The sequence below is a fragment of the Calidris pugnax genome, unplaced genomic scaffold, assembly GCF_001431845.1.
Source record: "Calidris pugnax isolate Ruff unplaced genomic scaffold, ASM143184v1 scaffold26, whole genome shotgun sequence".
NCBI lineage: Eukaryota > Metazoa > Chordata > Aves > Charadriiformes > Scolopacidae > Calidris > Calidris pugnax.
In genome coordinates this window covers 1,496,695-1,510,311 of record NW_015090765.1, presented here as the reverse complement: position 1 = coordinate 1,510,311, position 13,617 = coordinate 1,496,695, and the positions used below count along the sequence as shown (strand labels likewise).

At 38.6% G+C, this 13,617-nt stretch overlaps 1 protein-coding gene across 1 annotated transcript in view; it reads left to right on the top strand.

Moving 5' to 3' along the window:
- GALNT18 (polypeptide N-acetylgalactosaminyltransferase 18) overlaps positions 1–13,617 on the top strand; it is a 278,270-nt gene that overhangs the window by 213,283 nt on the left and 51,370 nt on the right. Inside the window, exons 8-9 of the mRNA XM_014935984.1 lie at positions 8,886–9,023; positions 13,477–13,572. Of these exons, the coding sequence (XP_014791470.1) occupies positions 8,886–9,023; positions 13,477–13,572 (234 nt within the window). The remainder of the gene's footprint in view (positions 1–8,885; positions 9,024–13,476; positions 13,573–13,617) is intronic.

The following is a 13,617-nucleotide window of genomic DNA, read 5'->3' as shown; positions in this document are numbered from 1 at the left end:
GGGTGTCTGTTTTTGTCAGTCAGGTTGACGGTTGGACGAGATGATCTTAAAGGTCCCTTCCAACCTAGAAGATTCTGTGATTCTGTGATTTTTGCTTAAAAATAATAGGGTTTGGTTTTGAAGTTGTTTAATGCAACCTGCCTGTTCTGTCAGCATCTGTATTAACAACTCCCTCTTGCCATTAAGTTTTTAAGCGAATCCATGGTTCTTGCGGAGTAATTAATTAGTCTTTGAAAACAGAACAAAGACTGACAGCGTCTGAGAGAAAGGAGTGGCCACCAGATTTGATTAATTGATGTTTATTCAGGGTAATTGTTATTTACAAAACTATATTAAAGACTTTGTCATCTCAGGATGTGTTTCGAAAACACATATGACTTCATTATAAAGTCAAATTAGATTTTACTGATTACTGAATCAGTGGTAAAATATAGATGAGTCTGCTCTTCAGATTTTCAGATCCTAGAAATTTACTTGGAAATTCAGTTTATTATAGACCAGGCTCAGCTTGTTGTCAAGATGGCATTCAGATGTAACTCTGAAAATCCCACAAAAGATTTGGTGTTCACATGTTGGGCTTGGATCAAGGCCATCCCTAGTTAAAATGAGCAAAGGGCTAGGCAGAGTAGGCAGCACACGCGCCATGTGAATTGTCTTGTCCTAGGCTAAGTTATAACCATCTCTATATCTTCCTTGTCTTCTATGATACTAATTTAAACAGTGTGCAGTGAGTAACTCTGAAACAATTTACAGCTGGGTGTCGATGCCATACTGAGGAATGGCTTGGACTGAAAGCAGGCATTGTGTGAACAAAGTGTTTAATCTTTATTAGGAAATATAGCCGAACCATTTAGAATTAAATATTCGACAAACTATTATTTTTGTTAGATCGTTAAACCGGATTTTCCACTTTACATGATATTTAGAAAGACAGGACACTAATGTTGTTTACATATTGTTTATTCTTGTGCCAGATCAATTGCCCGTTTATTTTAAAATATTTATGATCATCTCAGTTTTGCCCTGATGTTGGTAATGGTTATGTTTATTTAATCTTACTCATTTCCAAGTTCTGGATATGGAGACATGCTAAAGTCATTTCAGCTCCCTTCTCAACTGTGCAGTTCGTTCATGGAATTTCTTGTCTTCCAGAGAGCTCTGAAAACCAAGGCTCTATCTCTTCTCCCAGCATATGCTGAATGCAATTAGGCACCAGTTCAGAAAAGGCTTTGTAAACATTCTGAATCCATGCCACATTTTCTGGTCTCAGGAGCTGCCAAATGCCTAAATGCTGTATTCAAGCCAGATGTCTAAATATATAAAATGAATGACTGAACAAAGTGCCTCCTTAGTGGAGCATATGCATATAGGACGGACAGACCTGAGGGTCTGAGATCAGCTCCAGAACATGATGTTCTGCCAAACCCACATCCCTGGCCTCTAGGAGGGAGGTCAGAACATACTCTCTCCTGGATGAGCTGAAAGGGGAAGGAGCACCTTCACTCTCATTTTTTGCTCTTTTGATATGAGTTACCAAGCCTCAGGAATCTCTGCTAGCAGTATTGTAAGGCAAACTATGTCACTTCTCAGTGACTACACCTACCTCTGGGACAGTGAGGTACTTGTTCAGCAGGATCAAATGGTTTGAGTACATCTGAGTTTTCACCTGAAAAGCACCCACTCAACCATTATGAATGTGCTGCCTTGATCTTGTTAGGAAGTTTACATAATACAAGATAGACAGTAAAAGAGCTTCTATGTAGAATAATTCAAGTACTTCACTGACTGTAAAGGCTGCCAAAGTTGTTTTCTCTCTTGTTAAAAGCAGAAAGAGAGAAAATCAGAAATGAATGCAATACTTAAGATTATTTATGGACATTCCCAGCTGCAATAGTGGACAAAACTGAAACACACTTGAGCAAGTACAGTAACCCACATTATAAATGTATTATAATTTATAAGAATAGTGTGTGTTGAAATTGTTCGTAGAACATTTTCACTATGCAGTCTTAGTCTTTGTCACTCCTCGAAAGAAATAAATGTGATCCTTTTTGAGCTATGTTTAAAGCAAAGCACAAGATGCATTTATATCCTAGTCTTCCTAGAACCTGAAACTTTCGTGATCTTAAAAAGTTGATTGGCTTAGTTTTCCTTTTAAATAAGGCTGGCTAGTTCAAGATTCTGAGTATGTGTTGAGATGGACTGTGCACAGTTTAGAGAAATGCCTGTAAGGCATTAAAACTTGAACCCAGACACTATTGTTTTGGATGCTCTGTAAATAATTTTATTAATAATCTTGAGAAGAGCTAAATTGATCCAGGAAGATTGTGATGAGAGGCTACTGGTAATGTAATAATTCTGTAGTAAGGTTAAGTAGTAGTAATAATGCATGGTAATAAGTCCTCTCACAACTGTCTAAAAAGCCCTCTGTATAGTCAAATAAGTCTTGAGTAGTTATTCTGCTTTGTAACAATGACAAGCATAGAAATAAAATAATTTTAGTGTATTTATGAAAGGACAGCAGTGGGATAGGGAGTTCTCACTAGCAGAATGTCTTTTTTCCTTCTAGGTGTGGCAGTGTGGAGGAAGTGTTGAGGTTCTACCTTGCTCCAGGATTGCCCACATTGAAAGAGCACATAAGCCATACACAGAAGATCTGACTGCTCATGTCCGGAGGAACGCACTGAGGGTGGCTGAAGTCTGGATGGATGAATTTAAGAGCCATGTCTATATGGCGTGGAACATACCCCAGGAGGTGAGTCACAAAGACCAGTGTATGCAAATTTTGGCTTTAGTTCCTACTGTGAATTTTGATTTTTCTGCTACGATTTTGTTATTTGTATACACGTAGGTATATATTTATGTCTTACATATATGCATAAGGTACACCCATACATATATGTTTATATATAAAATTATATATGTAGTTTTGTCTTATTCTGGAATAATTTTTTTTTGTGTTCAGGTTCCTTAAACGTTAATTTCTTGTAAAGTTCATCAAGAAGCATCAAATCTATATTACACATCTTATTTTGAATTTGAATCTCTTACTTACCATCAGAGAGAGCTATAATTCCACCAGATTTGTGAGGAGAGTTCCTCAAAAGGGCAGGGTCTTAACATCGATCAGTTCAAATGTGGGTGCATCACTCCTGAATAAATTTCACATCAGAGTAAGAGTGGCTGATAGATGTCATGACATACTGCAGAATCCAGCTGCAAGTCCCTTTTGGCCTGCTTGTCCAGATTTCTTTTCCACAGATGAGCAATGATTGGTCCATTGTATTGGAAAAATAGTGTTGGATGGCTAACCTGAGAGTTTAGTTTGACATCTGATTTTAGTTGTTCTTCTTCTGTAGTCAACGGTATTTTGAACTGTTAAGAGTTCTAAGGGCTCTTAGAAAGGTGACTGTACCTATTCTGGAAAATATTCAGGATCCACGTAGAATAAGTTGTTTCCACCTAAAGGCTGGAAACCATGGCTGTAGTTGAATTTGAGGTTTGACTTACAGTGTGCAGTTCTCATCACGACAACAAAAGTAAATATTCTAGACTTAATAAATGAACTTGGGTAATTTATTTTTTCTTTACTAAATCTCTGTAAAATCTCTCTGAGTGGGATTGTAGCTGTTCAGAGAAACTGGTTTTAGTGCAATTTCTGGTTCAAGAAATAAAATGCTGTACTTCTCCTCCTTTAGTTTAATAAGAAAACAAGGCTAGAAACCAAAACCCAGCTAGATATATGAATGCTGATGTTGATTCAGCTGCTTTCCATAGTTTCCTTCATCTCTCATGGTTAAAACTAGATAATTTTGGCAAAGTGGGGAAGGCGTCCTGTTTTCAGTTTGCAGAATTAGACACATAATACACCATGAAAACACCAAGAAAAAAAACCCTTATGATCTGGTGTAGGGAAAGGACCTTACTGGAAGGTAGTCCCTTGTTCACAGAATGCAAGCTACCCTTTAAGTGTCCTTGTTTTGAGTAATCACACAGCAGTGCATACAAGAATAGAGACGTTTCTGGAAGATAGGCTTACTTATTTTACATCAAAACAATTTAAAATTAATTTTGTTTGTGATTAACCTGATAGATTTCAATTTCAGTTTCTATTCTTTATTGTTAGTTATTTTTCTGAAGATTGGTTGATCTTCATTGATTGATCAAGTTTCAATTTTTTGACTTGCAAACATAGCATTAACACAGAACTTAGAAATTCCATTTTCTAACCAGGCTATACAGTATTATACACATATTTGCCTGATATTCATCCAGATATGATGGTGGTGGCGCTTAATCTTGTGCAAAGTTGAGATTCGAATGCAATTTGGAAATCAAATTCATGGAGAATATAAAGATAAATTGTCATTACTTGGAAATTTAATAGGTAATAATAACAGTCTTGACTGTGCTGGTAGGTCAGAAAAAAATAAACCTGTTATAATAAATTTTAACACTAATTTATTAAACAAAGGAAACAAATATATTTTATTAAACAAATGAAAAATTAATGTAGTGTGTGGATTGTGCTGATTTCTTCAGGTGACGAAGTGCATCAAGGTGTTTGCACAGTAGATCTTGTACTGCCAGAACTGATTCTGTTCACAGTTTTGAAGAGGAATAACAAGTTTTCTTACTGCTTCCATCTCCATTCATTTTCCCACCACAAATGTACTTAATCATTGCACTGAACTGCTTCAATAAATTGCGATGCAGATTATATTCTCTCATCTTCACAAAGGCTACTGCTGTCAAACTCTAGTGCAGACTTAAAAGCTGGAAATCAGCTAAATCAGCTTTTAATAGTGGTAGATGCTCCTGCAATGTAATGAGATGCCTCTGTTGTAGGGGGAAATCTGTCACTCTGTGTATGTACGGAACCTGTAGCACAAAGAACCTTCATTTGTATTTCTCACCACTGTAGAAAACCAAATAAACACACATATGCCCACATACTTATTTTAAATATACTGGGAAACAGCTTTGTTTCCACAGTTGTAACACATCTATAGAGCTTGAATCTACTCATTACCTAGTAATTGGTATGGGGTGTTCAGAGACAGCGTGGCACCTTCGTGGCCATCCAAAGGTTCTTCTGTCAGGTAGGGTCTGTGACTTACAGCCAGGTACATTCAAGTGTTGCTCACTCACCTTCCATCTTTTGCCATGTGGAAAATAGGGAAGGACTTAGAAGAGCGTTGGGGCTCTGTTTTGTTCTGACAACCTGGCACATGCTCAAGTTCCCCAGATCAGTTGTGGAGTTTGAAGCTGTTCTAAGCATCCCTGTGTTCGTTGCGAGAGCCCTGGTGCCAAGAATTGGGGGAAGAGCTCTGAAGCCCCAGGATTTCCTTTTCCTTTCCCAGGCTAAACTTTGCAAGCACTGAACTGATTCTAGAGCAGAAGGAAACAAGTACAAGTTTAAGGAAAGCTTCTGGCCTTTTAAGGGGAAAAAAAAGGAAAATACAGTACAAAATTACACTCCCAAACACTGTAATTGAATCAGTCAATATAAAGAAAACATACATCATTAATGGGAGTCCTCTTTTATGCATCAGAAGGTTAGGAGCAATGCAGTCTCTGGTTGGTGTAGAAACATCAGTAGAAATTATTTAGTGTACAGTATTCAGAGTATTCAGTGTAAAGAAGCAACCTAAAAATGACTTTATGCCTGTGGGATACTTGTAATACAGACTTCCAGTGGGCAGGGGACAGAGAGATGGTGGATGAGAGAGGCTGGGGATGGATTAGGTCAAATTTAGATATCAGTCAGGATGGCAACATTTCTGTTTCATCTTCTCTTAGCTCGAAATTAGATTAAAGGCAAAATACCAAAGAGGGACACTTTTCAAATCAAACCTAGCTTCAGCTTAGGCAAAAAGGTGTGGAGACATCATTATGAGAGCCATGCAGAGAGGACAGAGAGATAGCGTGGCCAAATCCTGTTGCACAAGTGGGTAACTACAGGAGTAATTATCTGGAAGCTGATGAAATAACGCACTGGTAATGGACTGTGTAGGTAATAGAAATGTATTCAATTGTAACAGTTGTTGCACAAGTGGGTAACTACAGGAGTAATTACCTGGAAGCTGATGAAATAATGCACTGGTAATGGGCTGTGTAATAGAAATGTATTCAGTTATAACAGTTAGGACTTTCCATAAAATATATGTTATTCCAAATGTTAACCATAGGACCTGTTTTTTCCATGGAAGAATTCCCAGATCTCTGAGAAGCCCTATTGCCAGATGTTTCCAAAGGTTTTAGTCTGAGAGGTAGTAATAATAAAAAGGAGTTAGACTTATTTGGCAGTGTGCTGTGACTGCCCTCTTGGGATCTCCGTGGGTGGCTCTGAAGTACTGAGGGCTTCAAATGGGGATCTCAGATACCATGGTGATTTCTTCCAAACTACTTAGAGAAATAGATTCAGAAAAAGCACTTAAAACCCAAAGGAAAGATTTTTCAAGTCCAAGAAGCAAGAGCTGTGCTCTTCATGTTCCCTCCCTTATGTTTTTGGCTGGTTTTTTTTTCTTTTTTTCCTCCCATCATATTCTCAGCTTTGGGGAACACACTGAGTTGTTGCTGGTTTTAAAGCCAGTGTGCTATTTATGAGCTGTTTTCCTTCTGCAGCTGCATGGGAGGGTTACTTGGGCCCTAGATGCTCTTTCTTACCTTACACAATAAATGGTGAGGAAACAAGCAGTGGTGCCTGCAGCGCTGCATGGAAAGGAGCTGGGATGCACTGCACCAATTTAGTATCTGATCCCAGGAAGCCTTCTTGGGGCTGAAAGTCGAATGGTCTGTGTGGGGGCATCCTCCTTTTCCTTCACACAAGTGGCAGATACACCGACTGGCAAGTGCAGCCAAGTGGTGCACGAGCAGGATTTTTCATGGGATCAGTTGGTTGTCTTACAACACCCCACAGCACATTCCTCTTTCTAGTCACTTTCTAGGAAAGTCAGGAAAAAATGATCACTTAAGGAGTAGTTCCACATAAAGTTTTATGATGCAGGGGTTGAGGGGAGGGGAGTAATAATTTGTAAAGTTTAGCATAAGTTATGCCTGTTTATGCCAGACCTTGCTTTCCAACTTTTTTGTATACTTTGCTAATGTAAAAGTCAATTTTACTTTAGTTAGAAAATGCTTCCATAATGAAATATACTTGTTCTGTGTGGGGGCATCCTCCTTTTCCTTCACACAAGTGGCAGATACACCGACTGGCAAGTGCAGCCAAGTGGTGCACGAGCAGGATTTTTCATGGGATCAGTTGGTTGTCTTACAACACCCCACAGCACATTCCTCTTTCTAGTCACTTTCTAGGAAAGTCAGGAAAAAATGATCACTTAAGGAGTAGTTCCACATAAAGTTTTATGATGCAGGGGTTGAGGGGAGGGGAGTAATAATTTGTAAAGTTTAGCATAAGTTATGCCTGTTTATGCCAGACCTTGCTTTCCAACTTTTTTGTATACTTTGCTAATGTAAAAGTCAATTTTACTTTAGTTAGAAAATGCTTCCATAATGAAATATACTTGTTCCAGTGCTTTGGGATCTAGGAAGCAGTCAGAAACCTAGATACTTATAAAGATGTGTAACTAAGAATTCACTGCTTCTAATGTTATTTTAAAATCATATCTGGTGGCTGACAGAATCGTCTGTGTGGGGGCATCCTCCTTTTCCTTCACACAAGTGGCAGAGACACTGACTGGCGAGTGCAGCCAGAGGTGCATGAGCAGTTTTCATGGGATCAGTTGGTTCTTACAACACCCCACAGCATGTTCCTCTTTCTAGTCACTTTCTAGGAAAGTCAGGAAAAAATGATCACTTAAGGAGTTCCACATAAAGTTTTATGATGCAGGGGTTAAGGGGAGGGGAGTAATAATGTGTAAAGTTTAGCTTAAGTTATGCCTGTTTATGCCAGACCTCGGTTTCCTACTTTTTTGTATACTTTGCTAATCTAAAAGTCAATTTTACTTTAGTTAGAAAATGCTTCCATAATGAAATATACTTGTTCCAGTGCTTTGGGATCTAGGAAGCAGTCATTGCTTAAGCAGCTCAGAAACCTAGATACTTATAAAGATGTGTAATTAAGAATTCAGTGCTTCTAATGTTATTTTAAAATCACATCTGGTGGCTGACAGAATTTTTGGGGTGTTTATGGCCCAGTAAGTGCTGTTGTTTAAGTAGATGGATTATAGGATTTCCCTGTGAAAATTTATTTATCCTGCATTTTGATCTGAGGCAGAAGTGGTAGAGCACAGTATGGAACAAAAAATGTCTCATTTTACTTCCTGTCAAATAGCAGCCATGGATTTGCACTTAGATCCCTCTCTAAAAATTTGAAAAAAAAAAAAAAAAAAAAAAGCAACTTACATTTGTGCATTACAAGCGAAATTTAATAAGTGATATTTGAGAAGGGTGAGCAGAGCTTCTGCTCTTTGCAGTGAAGCAGTAAACCCAGACTTCAGAAATGGCCAGTAAGTGTCATATACTAATGATGAGGCCACAGTGGGATGCCAGCAATAAGGTTGTTTCTAGGGCAACTTTCTACTTACTGCCAATTACGTTCCGATTTGGAAAGTGCCAGGAAATTAAGAGAACAACAGTGATATTCATTGGAAGCTAGATCTAAACCCCACTGCAGTCACCAGGAGTGGTTCCATTGACCAAAGTAGACTTTGAAAGAGACCCCGCCGTGGTGACCTGTATCATATTTAATTGGAGCACTTACGGAATGTGTGGGGGAGACAGACTCCCTCCAGAACCTAAAGCTGATATTTATTATAGATCATAATCATCTTTGCAATAAGGGAGACTCTGGATGATTAGTTTACACAGAAGTGTGTCACTGATGTCTTTTCTGCTTTTTCTGTCCTTTGTTTTATGTGCAGGACTCCGGAATTGATATTGGTGATATTTCTGAGAGGAAGGCCTTGAGGAAGAAGCTCCAGTGCAAGACCTTTAGGTGGTATCTTGTCAGCGTGTACCCAGAAATGAGAATGTACTCAGATACTGTCGCCTATGGGGTGGTAAGGATCTTGTTTACACTTCTCATTCTAAAAAAGTGGGGGAGAAAGGTGTATAGGGGAAGTGATTCATGAAGACAATGCCTGGCTCTAAGTAGAAGAATCAGATAAAGTTGAAGTCACTAGTTAAATAGCTGTTAGACTGGTTAGTTGACAGAGACAGCTGCTCTGCTGTAGTTTTTGTTGAGGTATTCTGAATGTTATCCTCCTCCCTGATTGTTTTGGTTTTATTTGTTTCACGGCCCTCATTCCACTCAGAGATACTCAAGGCATAATTTTTGAGACACATTGGAGTAGTCAGTTGGAAGGTTTGCAGCAGCAGATGAATTAACAAAATAGGCTCGGTATTGCAACTGCAAGCTTCTCCATACTGTAGCCAGATCTTAATTTAGGACCTCAAGTGCCTGTATTTTGGGATAATCATCATCATTACTTGTGTGACAGTAGCACCCTTGTCTATGTTGAAATCACGCTTGAGTTGTATTGTGCTAATTAAAGCAGAGACAATACTTGCCCCTAGAAAACTGGCAATCTGAAAAGAAAGGGCAGGTGTGCATGGCATGGAAGATGAGCATAGCGGGTTAATATGGGCCCATAATAAGCTAGTAGAGCTAGAATGTCCTTATTGCATTCTCTATCCAGTGTCACATTCACAAAAATTGATTCCTATGAATTAAATTTGCCTTTTTGCATGCAAGTCCCAATTAGGAAATGTAACTAGTAAGAGCAGTTCCTCCAAGTGAAAGATTGCAGGGTTTACCACTATGGCTCTGAGAAGACCCTTGAGGGTGCCGTAGAGCACTGTTTTGGCAAATGAATTGATTCCTTCCCCACAAAGTTCCATGATCCCTTTGATAATCAGTTAAAATTATCATGCTGGCTTTTCATACAATCAAAAAAAGAGATGAAAAACACTTACAAGAAAGGTTTAGGTCATTGTTAAATGCACGAGATAACAGTTACCTTCCAAAATAGTTCCGAACAATGCCAAAATCACACCTATGTGCAAGCAGCCTCTCCCATGGACTGTGCAGAATTGCCTTCAAATAGTTCCGAACAATGCCAAAATCACACCTGTGTGCAAGCAGCCTCTCCCATGGACTGTGATGCCATGATCTAATCAGGAGCAGAGTTTCCTGAGGAGAAGGAGGCATAGCAGCTAATAGGTGCATGGTTCTGCTTGTAGCTACCTCTGGCTAAAAAAAATCATTGATTGCAGGTAAAAGTGATCCTAGATAAAAAAGGAAGACAGTGGACTAGGTAAGGTACTCGTTGTGTAGTCTCAGGATTAACTCCACATCGTGTTAAGTCAAAATGAAAACCAGCAAACCAGAAGCCTATGATTTTATATTCGGCTTTTTCATCAGCCTTTGAAGGTTCCTTGCTGGCAATACACAAACCAAAAAGGATCAGAAGAGTTTGTTACAGAAATACTGAACTACCTGGTCAGCAGAACATGGGTATTTAGGTACCGCATAATAATGCAGATGATACAGGCTGTTGTCTGCAGAGTGAGAGTAGTCTCCTCAGCTAAGAAAGATGTGATAAAGGTACAGGTAAAGGGGGAGTGTTTTCTGAAATACACAGCTTACCGTTTGATAAATACAATTGTATGGAACAAAAAGATAAACTGCCCCAATCTTTTTAGTGGGAGAATTGTCTGCGTCTCTAATCTTCCATCATGTCTGCTTTCCTGTTTGCTTGCATGTCTTACAATGGAGAAAGGTGTGATATTTCAAAGCACGTCAGCTAATTGCTGATTCTCAAAGTGCTTCCATTCATCAACTTTATTCATTTTTTGTAGAAAATAGAGATATTGCTACTATAGCAGTATCATTAATTTTAAAAAATACTGAGTAATTACAAAAGTTATCCAAATAGGGGTGGGGGTTATGATATAGGCATCTCCAGTGTCACCACTCATATTTATTTCCTGAATCCTAAATTTCCTCCTGTTCTGTGACAGTTAGGAAAGTAGTTGTATCATTTGTGTCTAGTTTATGCTGTGTCATATAGCTAGGGTTAGGGTTGGTTCCACAGTAAAGGTTTGGATACCAAATTTTTTTCTGAATTTTGTAGAGTTAGGAGAAAGCAATGTCAGTGGGCCAAAAGCTGATGTATTTAGTGTAGAGACTGGCTCCTTTATTTCAGCTTGATGTTTGAGATAACTTTGCAAATTTAAAATTTCAGTAATCTGTTTTCAATCTCTCTATTCTGTAAGACTCTAAGTTTGAAAGGGACCAAATGGCAGCATTGACTAATTATTTCCTTCTCTAGTGTGGGGACTGGTGAGGTGACCTGGCTATATTTTGGATTGTAATTAAGATGAAGTCTTGGTAGTCTAAAAGTGCATTACCCAAGTTAATTGTTGGTTGCCACAAAGCCACTAGGTTTTGGAAAGAGATGGTTCCTAAAAGCCTGGGTCTCAGATTTTGAAAAGCTTTATTAGTTAACAGGCCTGTGGCTTTTTTGGTTTTCGTTCTCTGCAGGGATTGTTTTCATACAGATATTCCAAGTTAATTGTAGAGTTGTGTTTGGGATACAAGTTTGGGAAATTAAATCTCAAGAGCTCATTTTATTTATTTTTTTGTTTTCAAGGTTCATAAGAAGAGGACTGATTTTAAAAGGAATATAATGTTCTGTCTTCTTTTCTGTAGCACTGGATCACCAGACAGCTGCTATTGGGTTAATGTCATGGTCTTTTTTAGAGCTTGGGACTCTCCAGTCTCTATCAGTTTCACTGCTGGGTCAGCCCTCCCAGCTAAGCTGCATGCTGATGTTGGTCAAGGCAGAGTTTTTTGCTTTCTTCATTATAAGGATTATTGAGGAAAAGGCTTTCACATTAGGGCTAGGACAAACATTGGAATTGAGAGGTTTGGAAAAGCTGGAGGAAATGATGAATCCAAGCATGAACTAATAAAACTAATGTTTATCATGGGTCTGAATAGAGAGTGGTGCCTAATGTCTAATTATGATTAGAGTCATGGTTGTGGATACATTTATGGCTAAGAAATACAAAGCTTTGAGAGAGGAAACTTTATTTAAATCCCGAGGCTTGCAGCTAACACTAAGGCCAGTATTGAGATCTAATGCATATTTTCTCTTTAAGGTTGAGACTTGTCCTGTCAGTTACTGAATTTAGAGTTAGGTTTGGAGTTGGAAATCTTGTAGAGATGAGTTCATGGTTTTGATTTTATTCACTGCCTGGCTTCAGTCTCTGGCTTGTCCACGCTTCTTACATACTGGTGCACTTCTACTCTTCCTTTGGTCGCAGTTCAGGCCAAGTTGGCGAATGCCAAGGTGGCAGATGCTCTCCCCCACCTCTTCCCCCAAGGAGAGGAAGAAAAGAGAGAAAGAGATTTATGAGTTTAGAAAAAACTGAAGTACTTTAATGAAATATAATAAAATAAATAAATATAATAAAATAAATAAAATAAGAGATTTATGAGTTTAGAAAAAACTGAACGACTTTAATGAAATATTTATAATAAAATAAAAAAGAAATAATGAAATAGATATTTCACTCTCACAGAACAGAAAGTTGCCTCTGCTCCACCCCAAACCGGGACGTTTTCTAAGCATGTGGTTTTCCTCAGAGGAGCCCCTGTACACAGCTGAGAGGACTGCTCAGTTAATCACAGATGTTTGCAAGCCACATCACCTCCTCATTCCCTCCATCAGACAGTTCTCTTGTGTTCTCTGAACTGATCTGAAACCACTGAACACCTTTATACATGCCCAGGGGTATACAATCCACAGCTTTGGCCTCACACTTTGACCTTCCAGCTGTCTCTGCTCGTTAATTTGGCACTTTACTTTCAGAAAAATCTGTCTCAGCATTGTCCAGGTAATACGTAGGGCTTGTGATGAACAGGGCCAATAACTTTGCAGTCTGTTCACAGCCAGGCTGCTGTGTGTGGGTTAGCCCAGAATAATGCAAAGAAGAGCTAGTGCATACCAACTGGCCAGAAGTCTCAAAGTGTCAGCAGAAAGGATTTTTTAAAATTATTTCCAGAAATCAGAAGATTCTGCTGAGTAATTCTGAAAAGACGTTTAATTACAGGGCTTTCTCCTGTGTTTGAAACTCCCTCCATAATGCTTAGCTAGCTGCCCTGATAAAAAATTGTTTTGTATATAGTGTGTACCAGAGACTCAACTAGACATAATATTTTAAAAAATTATATAAAAATCATTGCTATCTCTGAAGGCTTCTTGAAATCTACCCCCACTCAAACCTTGTGCAACATTATTGAAATCAGCAGTGTTAGATTACCTGCAAGGAAGAATTTAGTCCAGGTGCTTTCTCTTCAGTATCTTCACTGCAACAAGTATTTATAATTTTGCACATTTCCTTGCTGAACTACGTATGATTTTTTTGCAAAGAAAAGAAAGTAATCGCACCATCTTTTTCTCATGTAAGACTTCCTTGATTTCTTTTTCTTTTTGTTTATTTTAGCTGCAGAATTCCCTGAAAAGTGATTTGTGCCTTGATCAAGGGCCAGACACGGAGAATATCCCAATCATGTACATCTGCCATGGAATGACACCACAGGTTAGTTTGTTTAATGTTCTCTGATATTGCAGCTGCTCTTCCTAG